Raw genomic sequence first — 19,238 nt, 5'->3', positions numbered from 1 at the left:
GCTTCACCGCTTGTGAAGCGACTCCCCTGCAGGTGGAGAGCTGGGGGCTTGAACTGGGATCCTTAAGTCGATCCTTGCACTTTGTGCCACCTTCGCTTAACCCGCTGCGCTACCGCCCAACTCCCAGAATAATGTATTTCTGTGTCCTTTCTTGATTTTCTTATTTATTGCTTGTGTTAGTGTTTATTTTTGTTTGGTTGGCTTTTAGAGAACAGGCTACCTTACACAGATCTTCACAGTTTACAGTAGGGTCAGGACTCCATGAACCCACCTAAAATAGGAAATAGTATCTGCCCGAATGACTGACTGGGGCTGAGGCTTGCTACAGCAATGAGGAGTGTCCATCACAGTTCCTGTTGAATGTGTTATCATTTCCGCACCAGTCAAGTCAGAAATCCTAAGTCAGGGCCTCTCTGTGCATGTCTTGTCGGTGCAGCCTGCCTAGATGGTCCTTCAAAGGCTGTGGGGAGGGCTGGGGAGACAGCACAATGATGATGCAAAAAACTTTCCTGCCTGAGGCACCAAAGGGTTCAATCCTCAGCACCACCATAAGCCAGAGCTGAACAGTGCCCTTATTTAAAAGAAATGAACAAACAAACAGATGGTTCAGGTCCTAGAACATGATGGAATAGGAAGACCTGGTGGAGGTTGACTTGTTATGAGGAAAACGGAGAAATGTTACAATGTATAATACAAAAGGAAACACTGACAGAAACCATAGGATAGGAGGAGTACAACTCTACACAATTCCCACCACTAGAACTCCATATCCCATCCCCTCCCCTGATAGCTTTCCTATTCTATCCCTCTGGGAGTATGGACCAACGGACATTATGGGATGCAGAAGGTGGAAGGTCTGGCTTCTGTAATTGCTTCCCCACTGAACATGGGTGTTGACAGGTCGATCCATACTCCCAGCCTGTCTCTCTATTTCCCTAGTGGAGCAGGGTTCTGGAGAACCGGAGCTCCAGGACACACTGGTATCTTCTGCCCAGGGAAGTCCGGTTGGCATCACGGTAGCATCTGGAACCTGGTGGCTGAAAGAAGAGTTAACATATAAAGCCAAACAAATTGTTGACTAATCATGAATCTAAAGGCTGGAAGAGTGTAGATGAAGTTTGGGGGTGTCCATTTTGGAGATAGTAGGCTCCTCCTAAGCTTTATATGAGTACCAGAACATATCAAATCAATAGGGTTTATAGTCAATAATATTTATATACCTTTCCCATATTTGGGAGCTACTCTCTTCCCTGATCCAGCTTTCTGGTCCTTTTTGCATCCATGACATCATCTCCCCAGACAATAACTTGGGCCTACCTGCGTATCAGATGTCAGGCTCAGAAAAAAAAAAAAAAAAAAAAAAACACGAACATAGTCATGGGCCATTTAGAATATAACTAAAATAGGCCTACTAACTATTGACTGTAAACCATTCATCTCCCAATAAAGGGGGGGAAAAAAGAAGAAAAGAAAATGGGAGTTCTCTATCGGGGGAGTTGCCAAGCATTTCAGAAAATTTAAGCATCCTGTCGAGGACTGCTAAATGTGACTATTTCTCCCTCCAATTTTGTGACAACCAAATAAAGCCCATAAATTTCCAAAAATGCCCCTTAGGGGGTAGTGCCAGCCCTCTGGGAACCCCCCAAAACTCAGTCAAACTTTCCAGTAGGGCTTCCTTCCAATGCCAAGCAATGGCAGGACACAAGGTTTGGGCCCCTTTCATTATCAGCTGGCATCAGGATTCACAGGACAGTGCTCACCAACAAGCTGTGACAGACGGGGCCAACCCCAGCACAGTAGTCACTGGTTTTGCCCAGAGGCACCAAGGTGGAGCAGTGCTCAGGAACCCTGGGTGTTGGGAGGGAGACATGGACAAGCTTCTGACCACCATGTCATAAGGAGGTCCAGAAATAGGCCTCGCAGGTGGCAGAGGAGAGGAGGTGGGCTGGCGCAGAAGGATCTAGAATGCAGGCTATGCAAGGGAAAGTTTATTGAAACCTCAGATCTAAAAAAGCCTAAAAAATCCAGATATAAAGTGGGAGTCAGAGAGGCTGGTGAAGGGGACACCAGGATAGGAACTGGCCAAGGGCAGCCCAGGAGCTGGGGTAAGAAGGGCAGTCTAAGAAGGGCAGGATGGATGACAAGAGGGCAAGGTGGAGGGTCCCAGCAGCCCCAGGCTCCATCTGTCTCCATCCAGGGGGCAGGTGTGGAGAGCCTTGCCCCCTTCACCCACTTTCCTTCAGCTCTGCCGGGGTCCTATCTATCCCTGGTTCTCCTGTTTCAGGGACATCACACTGACCCCATCCTTTCCTCCCTCCCTCTCCTCGCTTCTCACACCCCCCTCCTCCCTTGCCATCCTAGGAAACTGAAATGCAAAAGTCCACAAGAGCCCAGGGGAGGTGAAGACACGGGCTCTTCCTCTGTCTGTCTGTCTGTGACATGTCATTAGTCACCCAGCTGAGGCTTTCCCTGGTGCCTGCAGCCCGGAAGGCTGAGCGACCTTCCAATCTGCCCCCTCACCCCTGAAGTCTGTCACCTAGGAGGACAGGGGTGCATCCAAGGTCCCAGAGAAGTAGAGAGGGCCTAAGTCAAGCTTTGCTGCTCCAGGTTCAGGGGCCCCAAACCCTCTTATAGCATCCTTGGGAGCCCTGCCTAGCCCAAGAAGATGAAAGACTTAAGGCGGACCAGCTCATTGATGCTGAAAAGGGGGCATTGCTGGGGCTGGGGAAGCAGAGAGGGTAAGGGGCTCCAGGGCCAGGGTGGGGCCAGGCCAGGGTGGTGGTACCAAGGCCTGGGGGGCCCCGTGGCAACCGTGCGGTTGGGTGCGTGGCAGGCTTGGCAGGTGGAGGAGTGTCTCTGGAATTTCTGGCAAAGAGGGCAGTCCCGCAGAAGGGTGGGAGGGGCTGGGGGGTCTGGGGGCGGCAAGGGTGGGGGACTTGGCGAGGCCAGGAAACTGCCCCAGAGTGAAGGCAGCCCCTCAGCAGTGTCCAGGCTGCTGGAGGTGTTGGCAGGAGACAGCAGACATGGTGGTGAGGGAGGAGGAATGCAGGATTCCCAGAGGCACCTGGACGCCAGTCTGAGGGCCGGGGGGCCAGGTGAGGGGCAGCAGGACAGGCCCAAGGACTGGTGGACAATGGCCACCGAGGCCACAGCCAGAGCCACACTGCTCACGTAGGCCATGGTGAGCAGGCAGGACAGCTGGAGGGGACAGAGACACATGTCAGCACCCAGACGCACTTCCCCATATCTGTCTTTGTTCATTTACTTATTTATTTTACAACCAACAGGGTTATCACTGGGGCTCAATGCCTGCATGACAAATACACCATCTCTGGCAGTTATTTTTTCTATTTTTCTTATATATTTTTAATTTAATAGGACAGAGAAATTGAGAGGGGAAGGGGAGATAGGGAGAGACACCTGCAGTACATGCTCTGTCACTGCTTTACTGCTCATGAAGTTTCCTTCATGCATGTGGGGAGTGGGAGCTCGAACCTGAGACCTTGTGCATTGTAACACATACATTGTACCAACAGGCCACCTCCATTTTCCCCCAAGATTTATTAATGCAAGAAACAGAAGGAGAAAAAGAGAGCCAGAATATCACTCTGGCTTATGTGATGCCAAAGATCGAGCTCAGGACTTCATGCTTCTAGCCACTCATGTCACCTCCCAGGCCACCTGTTTTTACTTTGTTTTGTTTTTGCCACCAAAGTTATCACTGGGACGCAGTGCTATTTCCCCCCCCCCCCCTCTTTTGATAGGGCAGAGAAGGAAGGGGGGAAAGAGAGAGAGAAGAAAAGGAGAGACACTTGTGGCACTATTTCACCACTCATGAAGCTTCCCTGATGCAGATGAGGACCAAGAGCTTGAATTCAGGTGCTTTTGCATACTGTGACATGTCTGCTCTACCAAGCACACCAACACCTGCCTGGGCCAATTTTTCATTCTTTATATTTAAGAGAGAGGGAAGGGGGAGGAAAGAGAGAGAGAGAGAAAAAAAACTGGAAGAAGGGACCATGCCACCTCACCTTCATGGAGCTACACTGGTGCTGCCTGTGGTGTTCCTGGGCTCAAACCCAGGGCTCCCCACACAGGGCAGGCACATGCTGTCAGGCTCTGTGCTGCTATCTGTGTTTCACATGCCCCACCCTTATCTCTAGGCAGCAGTGTTCAGGCTGGAGCTCTGTCACCAGCTGCTCCCAAAGACCAGCTCCACCAGCCACCCAAGCCCCTCCCTGCTGCTCAATCTCACCTTTGCCAGCCGCTGGCACAGTGAGCCCAGAGCCAGCTGCCAGGCCGGCTGCTCCAGCAACACACTCAGGTCGGTGTAGGTGTACCAGCCCCGCTGCCGGCCTTGCTGCTCAGCTACACTGCAGGAAGGCAGAGAAGACATGGTGGGACTCCCAAGACCCCCTCCCCTGTCCAGACACTGCAGCCCACTTGTTGGCCTAGAAGCTGAGGGTGAGACCAAGATCTGTATTCTAGACAAGCAGCTCCCAGCCGGCCAACGTCATTATCAAGAGAACAGGTGGATTTAGAAAGTATTACTTAGGACAACTCTGTTTTCGTTCTTATTAAAATATATAAAAGTATATTTTAGTTTTTTTTTTCATTGCCATGGCTCAATGTCTGCATGACAAAGCCACCACTCCTAGTGGCTTTTTTTTTCCCCCTTTTGTGAATAGAGCTTGAAAAACAGAGAAGAGGGAGAGACACACCTGCAGCCCTGCTTCACTGTTCATGAAGCTTCCCCCTGCAAGTGGGGACTGGGGACTTGAACCTGGGTCCCTGCATATGGTGATGTGTACACTCAAACAGGTGTGCCACCGATATTGTAATTGTTGTCCTTGGAAACTTTTAAAGAGCCAGGTGGTGGCACACTTAATACAACACACACATTACCATGCACAAGGACCTGGGTTCAGGCCCCCAGGCCCCACATGCCAGGGAGAAGCTTCACAAGCAGTGAAACACTGCTGTAGGTATCTTTCCTCTCTTTTCTATCTCCCTATTCCATCTCAGTTCCTCTCTGTCTCTATCCACAAATATTTTTAAAAATATATCTATTAGTAGATATAGTTCTTTTTTGTTTGGGGTGTGTGTGTGTGTGTGTGTGTGTGTGTGTTTTACCAAAGCAAAACTCAGCTCTGGTTTATGGTGGTGTGGGGGATTGAACCTGGGACCTCAGAGCCTCAGGTATGAGAGTCTGTTTGCATGATTATTATGCTACCTCCCCTGCCTAGAAAGAAACTACACATTTATTATTTATTATTATTTATTTATTAAGACTACACATTATATGTGATCTAGCAGTGAAACTATAGCAAACAATGAACAAAGGAGAACTGTCCACTCTCATCCTTCTCTTTGGGCTGTTCACTCAGAAACAAGAGATTATCCTTGCTTTACTCATTATTATTCTCCTCATGTTTGTTTTTTTTTTAATTTTCATTTATTTCCTTTTGTTGCCCTTGTTGTTTTATTGTTGTAATTATTATCGTTGTTGTCACAGTTGGATAGGACAGAGAGAAATGGAGAGGGGAGGGGAAGAAAGAGAGGGGGAGAGAAAGATAGACACCTGCAGACCTGCTTCACCACTTGTGACGCAACTCCCCTGCAGGCGGGGAGCTGGGAGCTTGAACTGGGATCCTTATGCCTGTCCTTGTGCTTTGTGCCACCTGCACTTAACCCACTGTGCTACCGCCCGACTCCCTGCCTCGTATTATTTTTATCTACAAGTTCACCAATCTACTTTCCCTTCCACAGAAATCCCAGAACCCTTTGTGACACAAGATTCAGAGATCCCTCAGAAACCCAACTGGTAGTTCCTTCTTACTGATGTCACACCAGCTCATGAAGCACCTGCAGTACAGGGCTCTGAAACATGGCTTCGACTGCAGGTTCATACAATCCAACCTCTGGTGGTCTCCTGGCATTCTAGCACAGACTACAGGCAATTCTATTTAATTTTTTTTATTTTTATATTTATTTATTCCTTTTGTTGTCCTTGTTTTTTTATTGTTGTAGTTATTATTGATGTTGTTGTTGTTGGATAGGACAGAGAGAAATGGAGAGAGGAGGGGAAGACAGAGAGGGGGAGAGAAAGACAGACACCTGCAGACCTGCTGTGAAACGACTACCCTGCAGGTGGGGAGCCGGGGGCTTGAGCCAGGATCCTTATGCCGGTTTTTGCACTTTGTGCCATGTGTGCTTAACCCGCTACGCCACGGCCCAACTCCTGCAATTCTATTTCTTATCCTCTCTCTCCTCAGTGACACACACCTGATCCTGGGGAGTTCCTATGATTCAGACCTCCCTTACTCCCCCAAATCCCTGGTGCCCCTTCTTTCCAATTCCTTGAACCTACCAGCCCTCCAGCCAGTTCAGCACATCAAAGATCTCCCTCGGGTCTGTGTAGAGACGCCAGTCCTGTGGGCAGGAAGAGAAGGGCACTAAGCCAGGCTCAGACCTGAACCACAGCTGTTTAAAACACAAGTCACAGCAGTACCTTGAACCACCCCAGGGGAAGGGGGTGGGGGAGAGTAACACTTACTGGGCACTGTATGCTGGGTACTATTCCAAGAGCTTGATATAGTCAATGGCTCATTTAACCATCACAGTCCACCCTCCACTAAGGGCAGGAGAAGAAAAGAATCCTGAAAACAGCCCATGCCTACAGGGAACTTAGAAGCACAGAAAGTCCAGAAGTGGTGCCGGGCAGTGGTCCAACTGCTAAAGCACATAAGTCACCATGCATAAACACCTGGTTCAAGCCCCCTGCCCCCACCTACAGGGGGAAGCTTCATGAATAGTGAGGCAGACTGCAGGTGTCTTTCTGTTCCTCTCCATCTCTTGCCCTACCTAACCCCCACCCCCATGCTCACCCTCCATTTCTACCAAAAAGGAAAAGAAAAGTCCAGAAGCAAATAATCAGGATCCTAAGGTTAGATCCGGTGCTGAATGTGCCTAATAGGTCTGGTGGAATGGGGGTGGGGGTGTTCTATCTTTGGCCTCACTGAGCCAAGAACCCCCAAAGCCTGTGCTTAGTCCAGAAAAGCTAGGAAAAGGAGACACTAAGCAAGAGTACAAGGAGACAGAGAAGTAAGGCGACAGAAAAGGGGGCGGTAGATAGCATAATGGTTATGCAAACAGACTCATGCCTGAGGCTACAAGGTCCCAGGTTCAATCCCCCACACCACCATAAACCAGAGCTGAAAAAGAAAAGAAAATAAAAGGGTGAAAGGAACACAAAGAAGGTCCAGGAGTACAGGGTGGGCAACTCACCATGGCACTCAGAAAGCCCCTCTCCAGGGCGTTGAGAGTGGGCACAGCCACACCCCCAGCAGCTCCCCATTCGTCATTAAAGACCTCCTCCTCCTCCCCTTCATCGTAGAGGTACTTGCTGGCCACCATCTGTGGAGGAAGCAGAGGTGGAGTCAGAGATGGAGTTCACGGCTGGCTCAGGATCCAGAGGGGAGTGGACAAAGTGGGAGTATGTCACCATAGAGATCAGGAACAAGTCAGAGGAAGACACGTGCTGCAGGTAGTCAGGGTTCCGGTGCCGAAGCCGCTCGATGTACACCAGGGCCAGCATCATGGCGCAGGGGGAGATGCATGCCTCCCTGGCAGGGGTTGGGGGGCAGGGGTTATGAAGTGGAAGGATCTGTAATTAGCCCCCTGGGGCTCTCAGTGCCTGGGCTCTTTTGAGACTCATCCCCACATCTTTACATCAGCTCTCTGGAGGGAAGCATTCCCTCTCTCTCTCTCTAGGACCCAGACACTTGTTCCTTAATGCCCTTCGGTTCCAGCCTCACCGGGATACATGAGCGACATATTTCTTCTGGAGTCTTCGAATAGGACTGGGGGCTGCCTTCTGGAGCAGTTCCACAGCAATGTCTGCAGGGAGCAGAAGTCAGGCAGAGTGAGGCAACAGAGTCTTTCTCAATCAGTCCCCATAGCCATCAGAAGACCCAGATATTTACTTATCTTTTTTTTCTTTATAGAGACACAGAAAGCAGAGAGTGAAATGGACCACAACCCCTAGGCTTCCTTCAGTGCGGCAGGAGCTAGACTCAAACATGGGGACCCAGATCTCTATCACAGGCCAACTTGGGGACAGGACCACACTAAGAAAACAGAGATCACATTCTCCCATGATGAGACAAAAAGCCCTATCCATGTCACACTTCTGCTCTTCCCAGCTTACTTCCCTGTCAGCTTAAATTACCCCACTTTGTTTTCTACTCTTTTTTTTTTAAGTATTTATTTATTTACTTATTTAGAGTAAGATGAAGAGAAAGAAAGACACAGATACAGAAAGAAACACCAGTGGTGGTGGAGGGGATTGAACCTGGGACTTCGGAGCCTCAGGCATTAGAGTCTCTTTGCATAACCATTATGCTATCTACTACTGCACTGTTTTCCACTCTTATCCAGTAAAGAAAACAAACACTCTCAAGCAGAAGCTGAAAAACAAGATAAGAAAAGAAAACACAAGTAGAACCTGAACTGGAATTGGCATATTGCACCAAAGTAAAACTCTGGAGTGGGGTTGGGGGGGGGACTACAGATCCAAGAAGGATGACAGAGGACCTATTGGGGGTTGTATTGTTATATGGAAAACTGAGCAATGTTATGCATGTACAAACTATTGTATTTACTGTTGAATGTAAAACATTAGTTCCCCAATAAAGAAATAAAAGAAATAAAGAAAACAAACATGTTTCAGGGCTGGGTGGTATTACACCTGACAAAGCATACACATTACCACGCATGAGGCAAATCCCTGGCCGCCACCTATGGGTGGGGGAACGCTTCACAAGTGGTGGAGCAGTGCTGCAGGTGTATCTCCTTCTCTCCCTATTTCTATCTCTATTGGAAAATAAAGAGGAGAGGAGTAAGAAGCCACAGGGATACATGAGGAGTAAATCTTTGCACAGACACCAAGCCCCAGTGATAAGCTTGGTGGCAAAAAGGAGAGAGGGAGAGGGAGAAGGGAGGAAGAAATGATTTGTCTACTTGGGAAACAGGTTACATGCCTTTGGAAATGTCAAATTTCTGAAAGAAATGATGGAGAAATGCTTTGTTTACTTGGGAAACAGGTTCGATGCCTGTGGAAAATCCTAGTTTTCTGACAGGAGAGAGAGAAAAGAGAAAGAGGACGAACAACATGCTTTGGTAAACAGGTTAGATGCCTTTGGTAAATCTCGAGTTTCTGACAAACAAATCAAGATAGAGATCTGTAAGAGAGCAATGATTTTTGTTTTTCCTCAACCGAGTTAGAAAAACAAACAAATCAAGCAAGACATAAAGCCTGTGGCGTCTCTACGCCAAGTAAGAAGTGAGTAACTAAACAGCGGAAGTGTGGCTCCGGTTGCCACCCCCAGGCACTCCGTGGGCCGGCTACCTGCCACGGGGCTGGAGAGCTCCTCCAGGCTGCAGTCGCCGTCCCAGTCCCAGCCGTAGTACAGCCTCCTCCGGATGCGGGCGCTCAGCTTCTGGTGGCCCGGCAGGAACTGGAGGGAGCAGGCGGAGGTTGGGGGTGGGGAGTGGCGGAGGGTGAAGGGCAGGCGGCGGGGGGCGTAGGGGGATCGGGGCTCCGTGACCTTTGACCTGTTTGCCAAAGGCCAACGGGGGCGCATCCAGCTCCCCCGAGGGGTCCCCAGCGTCCCCCTGCCCCCAGGGCCCGAGCAGCCGGGGCCTCGAGTAGCTGCGATCCCAGCGGCAGCCCCGGGGCTCCCGGGAACAGTGATCAGGCCAGCTCGCAGCTCCGCCCCGGGCCCCGCGGGGGTCGCGGGGGATCCCAGACCCCCCAGCGCGGGAGGCCGGGACGGGGGCGAGGGGCTCACCGAGAAGTCCTGGAAGCCGGTGAGCGAGAAGGCGCCTTCTTCGTTCAGCAGGAGCCCGGCCAGGTCCATCGCGCCGCCTGCGGGGGTGGACGGGAGTCCTCAGGAATCGGGGGTCAGAGTAGCCCCCCGGCCGCCTGTCCGTCCACCTGCCCGCCCGCCTCCCCGCGCCCCCGCCGCCGCCGCCGCCGCCGCCGCCGCCCGGTGCAGCCCCCTCCCCTCGCGGCAGGCGGCGCCGGCGCTTCCTCTTCCGCCCCGAGCGGGGCTGCGGGCGCGGGGCTGCGGGCTGCGCCCGGGGGCGCTCACCTCGCGGAGAGCCTGTAGGGGACCCGGCGGCCGCACTGCTCCCCCGAGTTTAACAGCCGCAGGGGTGCCGAGGGCTCTGACTCGGCCCCGCACTTCCTGCTGCCCCGCCCCGCCCCGCCCCCCGGGCCGCCGCCCCGACCCACCGCTTACTGGAGCCCGCGCGGGCCGGAGAGCTGAGCTTTCGTGTGCCGGGGATCTGGAGGGAGAAATGGGGGCGATTCCTGGTGGCGGGCGCGGGGGCTGACCTCTCGCACCCGAGTCGAAATTAAAATGAGCAGAACAGAGACGTGCAACAGTCGTTTTTCACACTTGGTTCTTTTATTTATTTTAAGGTAGAGAGGAGTCACTGGGTGGTGACTCACCTGGTAGGGCGCGCCTGCGAGAGCATGCGCAGGGGCACGGGTTCAACCGCACCTGCAGGGCTCCACCTCCATGAGCGGTGGAGAACTGTGCTGCAGGTGTCTTCCCCCTGTGTCTTTCTCTCCCTCTCTCTCTCTCTCTCTCTCTCTCTCTCTCTCTCTCTCTCTCTCTCTGCCTGCCTCTGTCTCTGACTCCTATCCGGGCGGTGGCGCACATATTACCAAATCCAAGGACCCGGGTTTTAGCCTCTGCTCCCCACCTGCAGGGGGGACACTTCACCAGCGGTGAAGCAGGTCTTAAGGTGTCTTTCTCTGTCCCTCTCCTATCCAATAAATTCTGTCCTATCCAATAAAAACTAGAAAGAAAATGACAAAACCAAAGATTTAAAGAAAAATGCGATAGAGAGCAACAGTTGAGGCACGCAGGCACGCCCTTGCAATAACCCTAGTGGCAAAAATTTAAAGATTTACACACATCAATTACACAAACAAGTTAGGAGAGGTCTGGGTAATGTAGCAGGGCATCTTGTTTTTCTCTGGCATCTTAGACACAGTCACGTGCTATGAGGCGTGATTGCTGAGGCTAAGTAACCACAAGGGAATATGAAACGCCTGGCAGTTGTGAGCCTCATTAAATGATGAAACATTTATTTATTATTTATATGAGAACTCTGCCCAGCTCTGGTGGTCTGAAGGGATTGAACCTGGTACCTTGGAAGTGTAGGCATGAAAATCTCTTTGCATAACCGTTATGCAATCTCTCCCGATCGAGCCTACAATATTTAAACAAGACTCGAACTTTCACACTCGCTCCCATACCCCGACGTCCTGTTAGAACAAGGGCTTGGGAAGCGCCGGGATGCGTGGAGGCAGGAGCAATTTGCACACAGAGCTAGGAAGGGCCGAAGTCTTGGAGGAAAAGGCCGTTGAGTCTCGCGCCGTGATTGTTTCCCCGCGGCGGGGAGGGTCCGAGTGGACCGGTAGGTCCGAGGCTGAGTGACAGGCCGGCCGCCGACCTTCCCCCCGAGCCTGCGCATCTGCAAGCCCACCTCCTGCCCCTCCGGCTTGCATCGCTTCGGGTGGACCCGGGGCCAAAGCCAGACTCTTAAGCCGCTCTGCCCACACAGCAGCTGGTGTGTGGAGGGGGAAGAGGAGCTCCACCACCACCCCGGGACCCTGCCGAACCCCAGACACAGGTCGCCCCCGCATGGAATCACCCTTCCCGCTGGATCGCGCACCCGCGTAGCGGCAGGGCGACGCGCCGCAGCCAGGGCGCACGCGCGGGCCACCCCACCCCAGCGGTTAGGCTGCGTCACGTGACATCGCGTCGCCGCGCCGTCACGTGACACCCATCGGCAGCCTCGACCGCGCTCCCCGCGGCGTGCGCCCCCTCCCGCCCGACGCGCCCCCGGCGGCGGCCGCGCAGCCCTGGCTCGGCGCGGGCTCAGGCGGCGGCTGCGGAGGAGCCATGGCGAGCGGCGGCGGGGGCGCGGGTGGGGGCCTGGGGCTGGGCTTCGGCGGCGGCCTGGGCCTGGACCTCAGCCTCGGCATGGGTGAGGCCGCCGGCGAGGCGGAGGAGGAGGCGGCGGCGGCGGCCGAGGCGGTGGGGCGTCTGGCCACCGCGCTGCGGCTGCGGCTCCGCGGCTGGGAGGCGGCGCTGGCGGCGGCGCAGCGCCTGCTGGTGTGGGAGCAGCCGCTGCACAGCCTGGTGACGGCGGCCGCGCTCAACGGCCTCTTCTGGTAACGGCCTCGGAGGGGGCGGGGCCGGGCGGGGGCGGCCGCCTGCGGGGCCGCGGGAGCCCCCCACCCACCGGGGGCTGCGCGCTGCTCACCGCGCGGCCCCGTCTCCCCCCAAGGCTGCTGTCGTCGTCCTCCCTGCGGCCCGTCTTTCTGCTCAGCGTCTCGCTCTTGGCCTATTTCCTGCTGGACCTCTGGCAGCCTCGCTTCCTCCCCGACGTCCCGGGTGAGTGTTGCTCGGAGCAGCCAGCGCCCCTGGGCTCCCGCGGTGGGGTGGGGGTGGGGGTGCCGCCTCCCCCGCGTCGGCCCGCCCTCCGGATGGGGCGGGGGGTCCTCGCAGCGCGTGCAGGTGTTGCCGAGGGCCTGGGCTTGGGTGCAGGAAGGGGGGTGGCGTTTGTCAGAGTGCTGATCTGCTTTCTCTCGCCTTCACTGGAAGTAAAGTGGGCATTTAAAGTGAAAGTGGATTCTCTTAAAAGGCGCGGGGTGGTGGTGGGGGCAGCATAATGCTCCCGCCGTAGGCTCCAAAGCCCCAGGCTCAGAGCTGAGCTGGGCTCTGGGAAAAAGAGGGAGAAACACACAGAGGAGACGACTGAAACCCAGCCCGCACTGCACTGAAGGAAGCTTTGGTGCTCTGGTCTCTACCTTGTTGTCTCTGTCTTAAAAAAAAAAAAAAAAGTGTGTGTGTGTGGATTGTGCAACCAGATTGTCCGGGTTCCACTCCCTGCTCTTCCACTTCCCACGTATTCTGACCTTGTGGAAGTCGCCCAGTGTCTCGGTCTCTGTGCTTGTAAAATAAGGTTTACGGAGCTCGCCTTACAGGGGGTGAGAGCTAGCACACGGTGTGTGTTTAGCGTAGAACTCCCCCTAGAATGGGAATTACAGGGAGTCGGGCAGTAGCGCTGCGGGTTAAGCGCACGTGGCGCCAAGCGCAAGGACCGGCATAAGGTCCTGGTTCGAGCCCCCTGCTCCCCACCTGCAGGGGAGTCGCTTCACAGGCGGTGAAGCTGGTCTGCAGGTGTCTATCTTTCTCTCCCCCCTCTGTCTTCCCCTCCTCTCTCCATTTCTCTTGGTCCTATCCAACAATAACATCAGTAACAACAACAACAATAATAGTAACTACAACAATAAAACACAAGGAATTACAGAATCATCAGCACTAGTTTTGAGTCATCTGTTTGTTTACATAGGAGACATTGGGGAGCACCAAGCTGAGGGCTGTGTGCGACTTGGGGCCAAGTGTGGTTTGGGGAGTAAGATGTGCATCCTGTGTTTGGAAAGAGTAAAGTTTGGGGCTGGATGGTGGCACACATCACAATGCACAAAGCTCTCAGTCTCCACCTGCAGGGGGAAAGCTTCATAAGTGGTGAAGCAGTGTTGGGGGGGTCTCTCTGTCTTTGTCTCTCAATTTATCTGTCTATACAAAATAAATATGTTAAAAGGTGGAAGAGATAGCGCAATGGTTATGGAAACAGGCTCTTGTGCCTAAGGCTCCGAGGTCCCAGGTTCAATCCCCAGCACCATCAGAAACCAGAGCTGAGCAGTGTTATGGTAAAAATAATAACAGTAACAACAATAGGTAAACAAATCTTTTTTTAAAAAAAGTATAAAGTCTCTAGAAAGACGCTGACACACGAGTAACAATGTAATACTTTTTGCACTTGGCATCTGAAGAAAGTTCTCTGGGACTGCAGAGAGCCAGCTGCATCCCTGGGGAATGTCTTCAGAGCCCATAGCATGAAATAACTGCCCCCCTTCCTTCCTCTCTCCATCTCTCTTTTTAGCATCATCTCCGGAGGAGCCACACTCCGACAGGTGAGTGCAGGCCACCTTTTGAAGACAAATGCCCCAACTTAGCTTCAGTGCCAGTGTCAGCACAGTGGATGGGCTGCTGCCAGCTCGGGCCTGGCTTCTGTGGAGCAAAGGTTTGGGAGCGCCAGCCTTTGATGCCTAGGGCCAGGACAAGCCTCTTGGGAGGTGGGGTGGTGGTACGTTAGACAGTGGGTCACGTGGGCATTCTATAAGGGGTTTGGGAGTCCCGGGAGCTGGTGTCAGAGGCCTCCAGGGGTCATGTCATGTCTCCCCAGTGAGGGTGCGGGGTCAGGCTCCCGGCCGCACCTGCTGAGTGTGCCCGAGTTGTGCAGATACCTGGCTGAGAGCTGGCTCACCTTCCAGATTCACCTGCAAGAGCTGCTGCAGTACAAGAGGCAGAATCCAGCCCAGGTAACCTCCCAGGTCATCTGGCAGTTGCCTGTGCTCTAGGGACAGGGGCCTCAGGGAGCCCCTGGTTTCCCAGTTTGGCGAGGCTAAAGCCAGAGTCTGGGCGCATTCTCATGCGGTGGGGAGGGAGGCAGGCTCATCTCCGGCTGTAAGCTTCTAACATTCCATCACAGCTTCCCGCTGAGGCAGACCAGTCTGACTTCTGAGCATGTGACTGTGTCTGTGGCAAGTTTTCTGGTCTGGTCTCTGCTGTCCTTCTGACTAGATGGATCACCACAGCTCTAGATGGCTCCATCTCTCCTCTACCCACTGAGCAGTCATCTGTCATCCCCATGTGTTTGCCGTGCCCCTCAGACCCCCATTCTTACACCTTGGCTCTCCCCTACAGTTCTGCGCTCGAGTCTGCTCCGGCTGTGTGGTGCTGGCTGTACTGGGCCACTATGTCCCAGGGATTATGATTTCCTACATTGTCTGTGAGTAGGCTCATCTGATCCTTGCCATCGTCTGTGCCCCTTCCCTGTTGTTGTCTTCTGGCCAACCAGAAGGGAGGGTGGTGCTCTCTCCTCAGTTACCCCCTTCAGAGGGTCTTCGTAGCATAGTAACAGTGGTGGCAGCATCTGGGGAAGAGGGTGGGGGTTGAGGAGGAGAAGGGACAAGGCTGTGCCAGCCTTAGGAAAGGGCTTCTTCTGGCTTCTGCTGTTGTGGTTTCCTGGCTAAGGCAGTCGTTGGATGAGAGCCTGTGGGAAGTGGTATAGGAACCCGAAAGCTGACCTTTTCCCACCTCTAGTGCTGAGCATCCTGCTGTGGCCCCTGGTGGTGTATCATGAGCTCATCCAGAGGATGTACACGCGCCTGGAGCCCCTGCTCATGCAGCTGGACTACAGCATGAAGGCAGAAGCTGATGCCCTGCACCACAAGCATGACAAGAGGAGTAAGGGGTTCTCTGAGCAGGGACTGGGTTTCTGGCATGTGAGGTGCCCGGGAATGTAGAAATCCTCCAGGCCCTCAGGTTTGTCCCCACCACAGGCCCTGCTTGGTCACTGCCCTGCTGTTCTTGCCTCTCCAGAGCGCCAGGGGAAGAACGCGCCCCCTGAAGGAGACGAGCCGCTGGCGGAGACAGAGAGTGAGAGCGAGGCAGAGCTGGCCAGCTTCTCTCCAGTGGTGAGGCCCAAGGGAGATGGGTGTCAAGTAAAGAATGAGGAGAATTCTGCTCTGAAGTAGCCACACCTTGATGGGGGTGGCAGCTGGGGCAGAGGTAAGGGGTGCTCCTGGAGAGTAGGTCCTCCGGTCCCCTCAAATGTTGTGTTCACCCTGACACTCTGCCCACAGGTGGATGTGAAGAAAACAGCGCTGGCTTTGGCCATTACAGACTCAGAGCTGTCAGACGAAGAAGCTTCTATCTTGGAGAGTGGCGGCTTCTCTGTGTCCCGGGCCACAACTCCACAACTCACTGACGTCTCAGAAGGTACAGGCAGCCCCTTCTCTCTTCCAGTCTCCTAGTCCCAGTCAGGAGATGCTGGTCGTGGTGCACTTAGACATTTCCCCGGGGAACTGGGTGTCTCATTCCACTCCCAAGTTGCTGAAAGACCTGGATACCTACAGGCCTGGCCTAGCATTCCATGCCTGAACTGATTGGCCAGCTGCAGCCATTGAGAACAGCAGCCTGTTCCTGATGCTTTGTTCTCCATGCAGATTTGGACCAGCAGAGCCTGCCGAGTGAGCCCGAGGAGGCCCTGAGCCGGGAGCTGGGAGGAGAGGAGCCAGAGCTGGCCCCTCCCGAAGACCTGCTGAGCCCCCCTCAGGTTCTCTCAAAGCCAGTCCTGGACTCTGAGGAGGAGGGGGAAGAGGCAGCAGCCAAGGAAACCTTGCTCCGCCTCTCATCCCCCCTTCACTTTGTAAACACACACTTCAACGGGGCAGGATCTCCCATAGACGGAGCAAAACTCCCCACCACTGGAGGACCAGGGCTGGTGGAGACGCTGACCCCGGAGGCAGTGAGCGGTGACCTCACCACTCCCCCTGGCCCCCCGGCACCCTTACACTGCCTTGCTGAAAGCGATCTGGCCCCCTTCCCCGCAGCGCACCCCTCTCCTTCCCAGGACTCACCCCAGCCTCCGCCCGCCCCCGAGGAAGAAGAGGCACTCACCACTGAGGACTTCGAGTTGCTGGATCAGGGGGAGCTAGAACAGCTGAATGCGGAGCTGGGGCTGGTGGCATCCCCAGAGCCCCCTGATGATCCACCTGCTCCAGCCCTTGGGCCTGACACTCTGTCTCTGGGAGAGTCAGACCAGGAGGCTCGGGCCGTGGCTGAGCCATGAGCCCTGGAGCCGAAGCAGGAGCAGCAGCTGGAGCAGGAGCAGCAGCCGCAGGCACCTTGGGGCTTCCTGGCCAGGGCATCACTGTTCTCTCCTCCCCCTGCTCTTCAGGGGACAGGAGCCAACGGGGCAGCTGGCTTTCAGTGGCAGTAGCCAGCTTCCCTCTGCCTGTCTGCCTGCCTGTCTGTCTGCCTGCCTGATGTCTCGGGCCTGGTGCAGTTCCTGTGCCTGAGGTTTTCAGTTTTTAAATCATTTGACATTGGGATTAGTGGACATGAACGCCTGCACTTGCCTCCCTGCCCCCTTCTCTCCTCTCCCTCCTCTTGCTGTGCCCCCAAAGCCCCAGTGGTCACCCCCCTCTCCTCCTCTCCTCAGGGACCTGTGCTGCTCTGTCCTCGTGTCCCATGTGGTTGTTTAGTTGAGGCACTTTATTGTTTCTCCCCCCCCCCCCCCCCCCCCGCTCCTCTACTCTCCATCTCCCTGCTGTGTGTTGTCAGAGGCAGCTGCTGCTCTCCAGCTGGCCCTGGCTAAGCTTTCAGAGCCTGCCTCCCAGGCCAAGATACAGACTCAGCTTGGGAATAGTTAGCCACTTGGGTCACAATAACCCTCGTAACTCCTGCACCCTCTCCCGAGTCCACCCCAGCCCCCTTCTCTCTCTCTCCTGAGGATGGGAGAGCAAGGACCCCACAGCACATCTCAGGCCCCAGCACTGCATTGGTGAACAGGTGCTCTGGCCATGCCAGGTGAGGGTGTGGGAGCTTTCTTACTACCCCAGGAAAGGAAAGGGAGACCTTCGCCCTTAGATAATCAAGGGTGGTCTTAACTGTGGAAGAACCCCCCCCCCCTTCGAGGGTCAGGAAGTGGGCAGTAACATCTGTGCAGGTGATAACTGGAAAAATAAAGTGTTGACTGGCCGGACTGCTGCCTGCCTCTCTAGGGGCCGCTCCCATGCCACTCTCTCCCTCCCCACTCCTGACCCTGCGCCTCCTTGTCCCCAGGCCGGCTCCTGGCGGCTTGGTGGCCTTGCTGCAAGACCAGGCCAGAAGCAAGGAGGCCCGACAGCCCTAACTCCCCCTTAGTCGTTGTCGCTGACAGTGTGATGTGTGTGTCTAGTGAGATTCAGCATGTGTGAATAAAGTGTATGAGGAGGAAACCACATTGTCTTACAGTCACTAGGAGTGTGGGACCCCAACAGTGGATTTTCTGCCACTCTAATTCTAACCTTCAGGAGACGGGCGGTAGCGCAGCAGGATAAGCGCAGGTGGCGCCAAGCACAAGGACCAGCATAAGGATTCCGGTTTGAGCCCTGGCTCCCCACCTGCAGGGGAGTCACTTCACAGGCGGTGAAGCAGGTCTGCAGGTGTCTATCTTTCTCTCCCCCTCTCTGTCTTCCCCATCTGTCTCCATTGCTCTCTGTCCTATCCAACAACGATGAGATCAATACAACAGTAAAACAAGGGCAGCAAAAAGGGAATGTTAAAAAAAAAAAAAATCTTAAAAAAATTCTAACCTTCACAGTTTTCTGATGGAGTCTTCACCCAGCTGTATGCTCCTAGTTAACTCATGGGCGCTGACTAAACTGAGAGGACCAAACAAGCAGAGTCTTATGTTTTATCAAAACTGATGTCAGGCCAAGGAGCACTGGAACACCACACTGGTTGCATAATTATGAATGCATAGTAATGGGCTTTTTTCATTTTTTTTAGTTATAAAAAGGAAACTGACTAAACCATGTCATAGGCGTACAACTCCACACAATTCCCACTACCAGACCTCCGTATCCCATCCCCTCCCCTGATAGCTTTCCTATTCTTTATCCCTCTGGGAGTATGGACCCAGGGTCATTGTGGAGTGCAGAAGGTGGAAGGTCTGGCTTCTGTAATTGCTTCCCCGCTGAACATGGGCATTGACAGGCCAGTCCATACTCCCAGCCTGTCTGTCTCTTTCCCTAGTGGGGAAGGGCTCTGGGGAAGTTCCAGAACACATTGGTGGGGTTGTATTTCCAGGGAAGTCTGGTCGGCATCATGCTAGCATCTGGAACCTGGTGGTTGAAAAGAGAGTTTAACGTAACAAAGCTAGATTGTTCACCAATCATGGACCTAAAGGCTGGAATAGTGCAGATGAAGAGTTAGGGGCCCTCCATTTTGTAGATAGCTAGTAGGCATATTTTAGTTATATGCCAAAGGGCCTGTGGCTATTCTAATGTTTTTGTTTTGCCTGAGAAATCTGATATGCAGGTGGATCCTAGTTCTTGTCTGGGGAGGTGGTGTCATGGCTGGAAAAAGGACCAGAAAGCTGGATCAGGGAAGAGAGTAGCTCCCAAATATGGGAAAGGGGTATAAATATTGTTGATTATAAACCTCATCGATTTGATGTGATCTGGGGCCCATATTCAGCTTAGGAGCCTATGTTACCTCTGCATCCCTGTGGATCTGAGCTCACATTCTGTGGTCATA

General features: G+C 53.8%; 2 protein-coding genes across 3 annotated transcripts; one reads left to right on the top strand and one right to left on the bottom strand.

Moving 5' to 3' along the window:
- Positions 1-1,973: 1,973 nt before the first annotated feature.
- CNPPD1 (cyclin Pas1/PHO80 domain containing 1) lies at positions 1,974-11,743 on the bottom strand. Of its 2 annotated transcripts, XM_060193865.1 has the most exons (10): positions 11,333-11,743; positions 10,298-10,350; positions 9,852-9,928; positions 9,410-9,518; positions 7,818-7,899; positions 7,505-7,625; positions 7,288-7,416; positions 6,371-6,432; positions 4,256-4,373; positions 1,974-3,198 (listed from the first exon to the last, which is right to left on the bottom strand). In XM_060193865.1, exons 1-10 carry the CDS (start codon positions 11,548-11,550, stop codon positions 2,653-2,655), a joined length of 1,515 nt encoding a protein of 504 aa, XP_060049848.1. In that variant the 5' UTR covers positions 11,551-11,743; the 3' UTR covers positions 1,974-2,652. The 2 variants fall into 2 exon arrangements, with proteins under 2 accessions (XP_060049848.1, XP_007520665.1); XM_007520603.3 differs by lacking the exons at positions 10,298-10,350; positions 11,333-11,743 and adding an exon at positions 10,155-10,284.
- Positions 11,744-11,884: 141 nt separating this feature from the next.
- Positions 11,885-17,700, top strand: RETREG2 (reticulophagy regulator family member 2). The gene is made up of 9 exons (XM_060193864.1): positions 11,885-12,253; positions 12,370-12,476; positions 14,032-14,062; positions 14,335-14,470; positions 14,856-14,940; positions 15,255-15,398; positions 15,534-15,628; positions 15,797-15,932; positions 16,160-17,700. Exons 1-9 carry the CDS (start codon positions 11,982-11,984, stop codon positions 16,783-16,785), a joined length of 1,632 nt encoding a protein of 543 aa, XP_060049847.1. The 5' UTR covers positions 11,885-11,981; the 3' UTR covers positions 16,786-17,700.
- The last annotated feature ends 1,538 nt before the right edge of the window (positions 17,701-19,238 follow it).

The sequence above is a fragment of the Erinaceus europaeus genome, chromosome 7 (genome assembly GCF_950295315.1).
Source record: "Erinaceus europaeus chromosome 7, mEriEur2.1, whole genome shotgun sequence".
NCBI classification, from domain to species: Eukaryota; Metazoa; Chordata; class Mammalia; order Eulipotyphla; family Erinaceidae; genus Erinaceus; species Erinaceus europaeus.
Note: the sequence above shows the minus strand (reverse complement) of the source record. Positions and strands in the feature narration are given on the sequence as shown.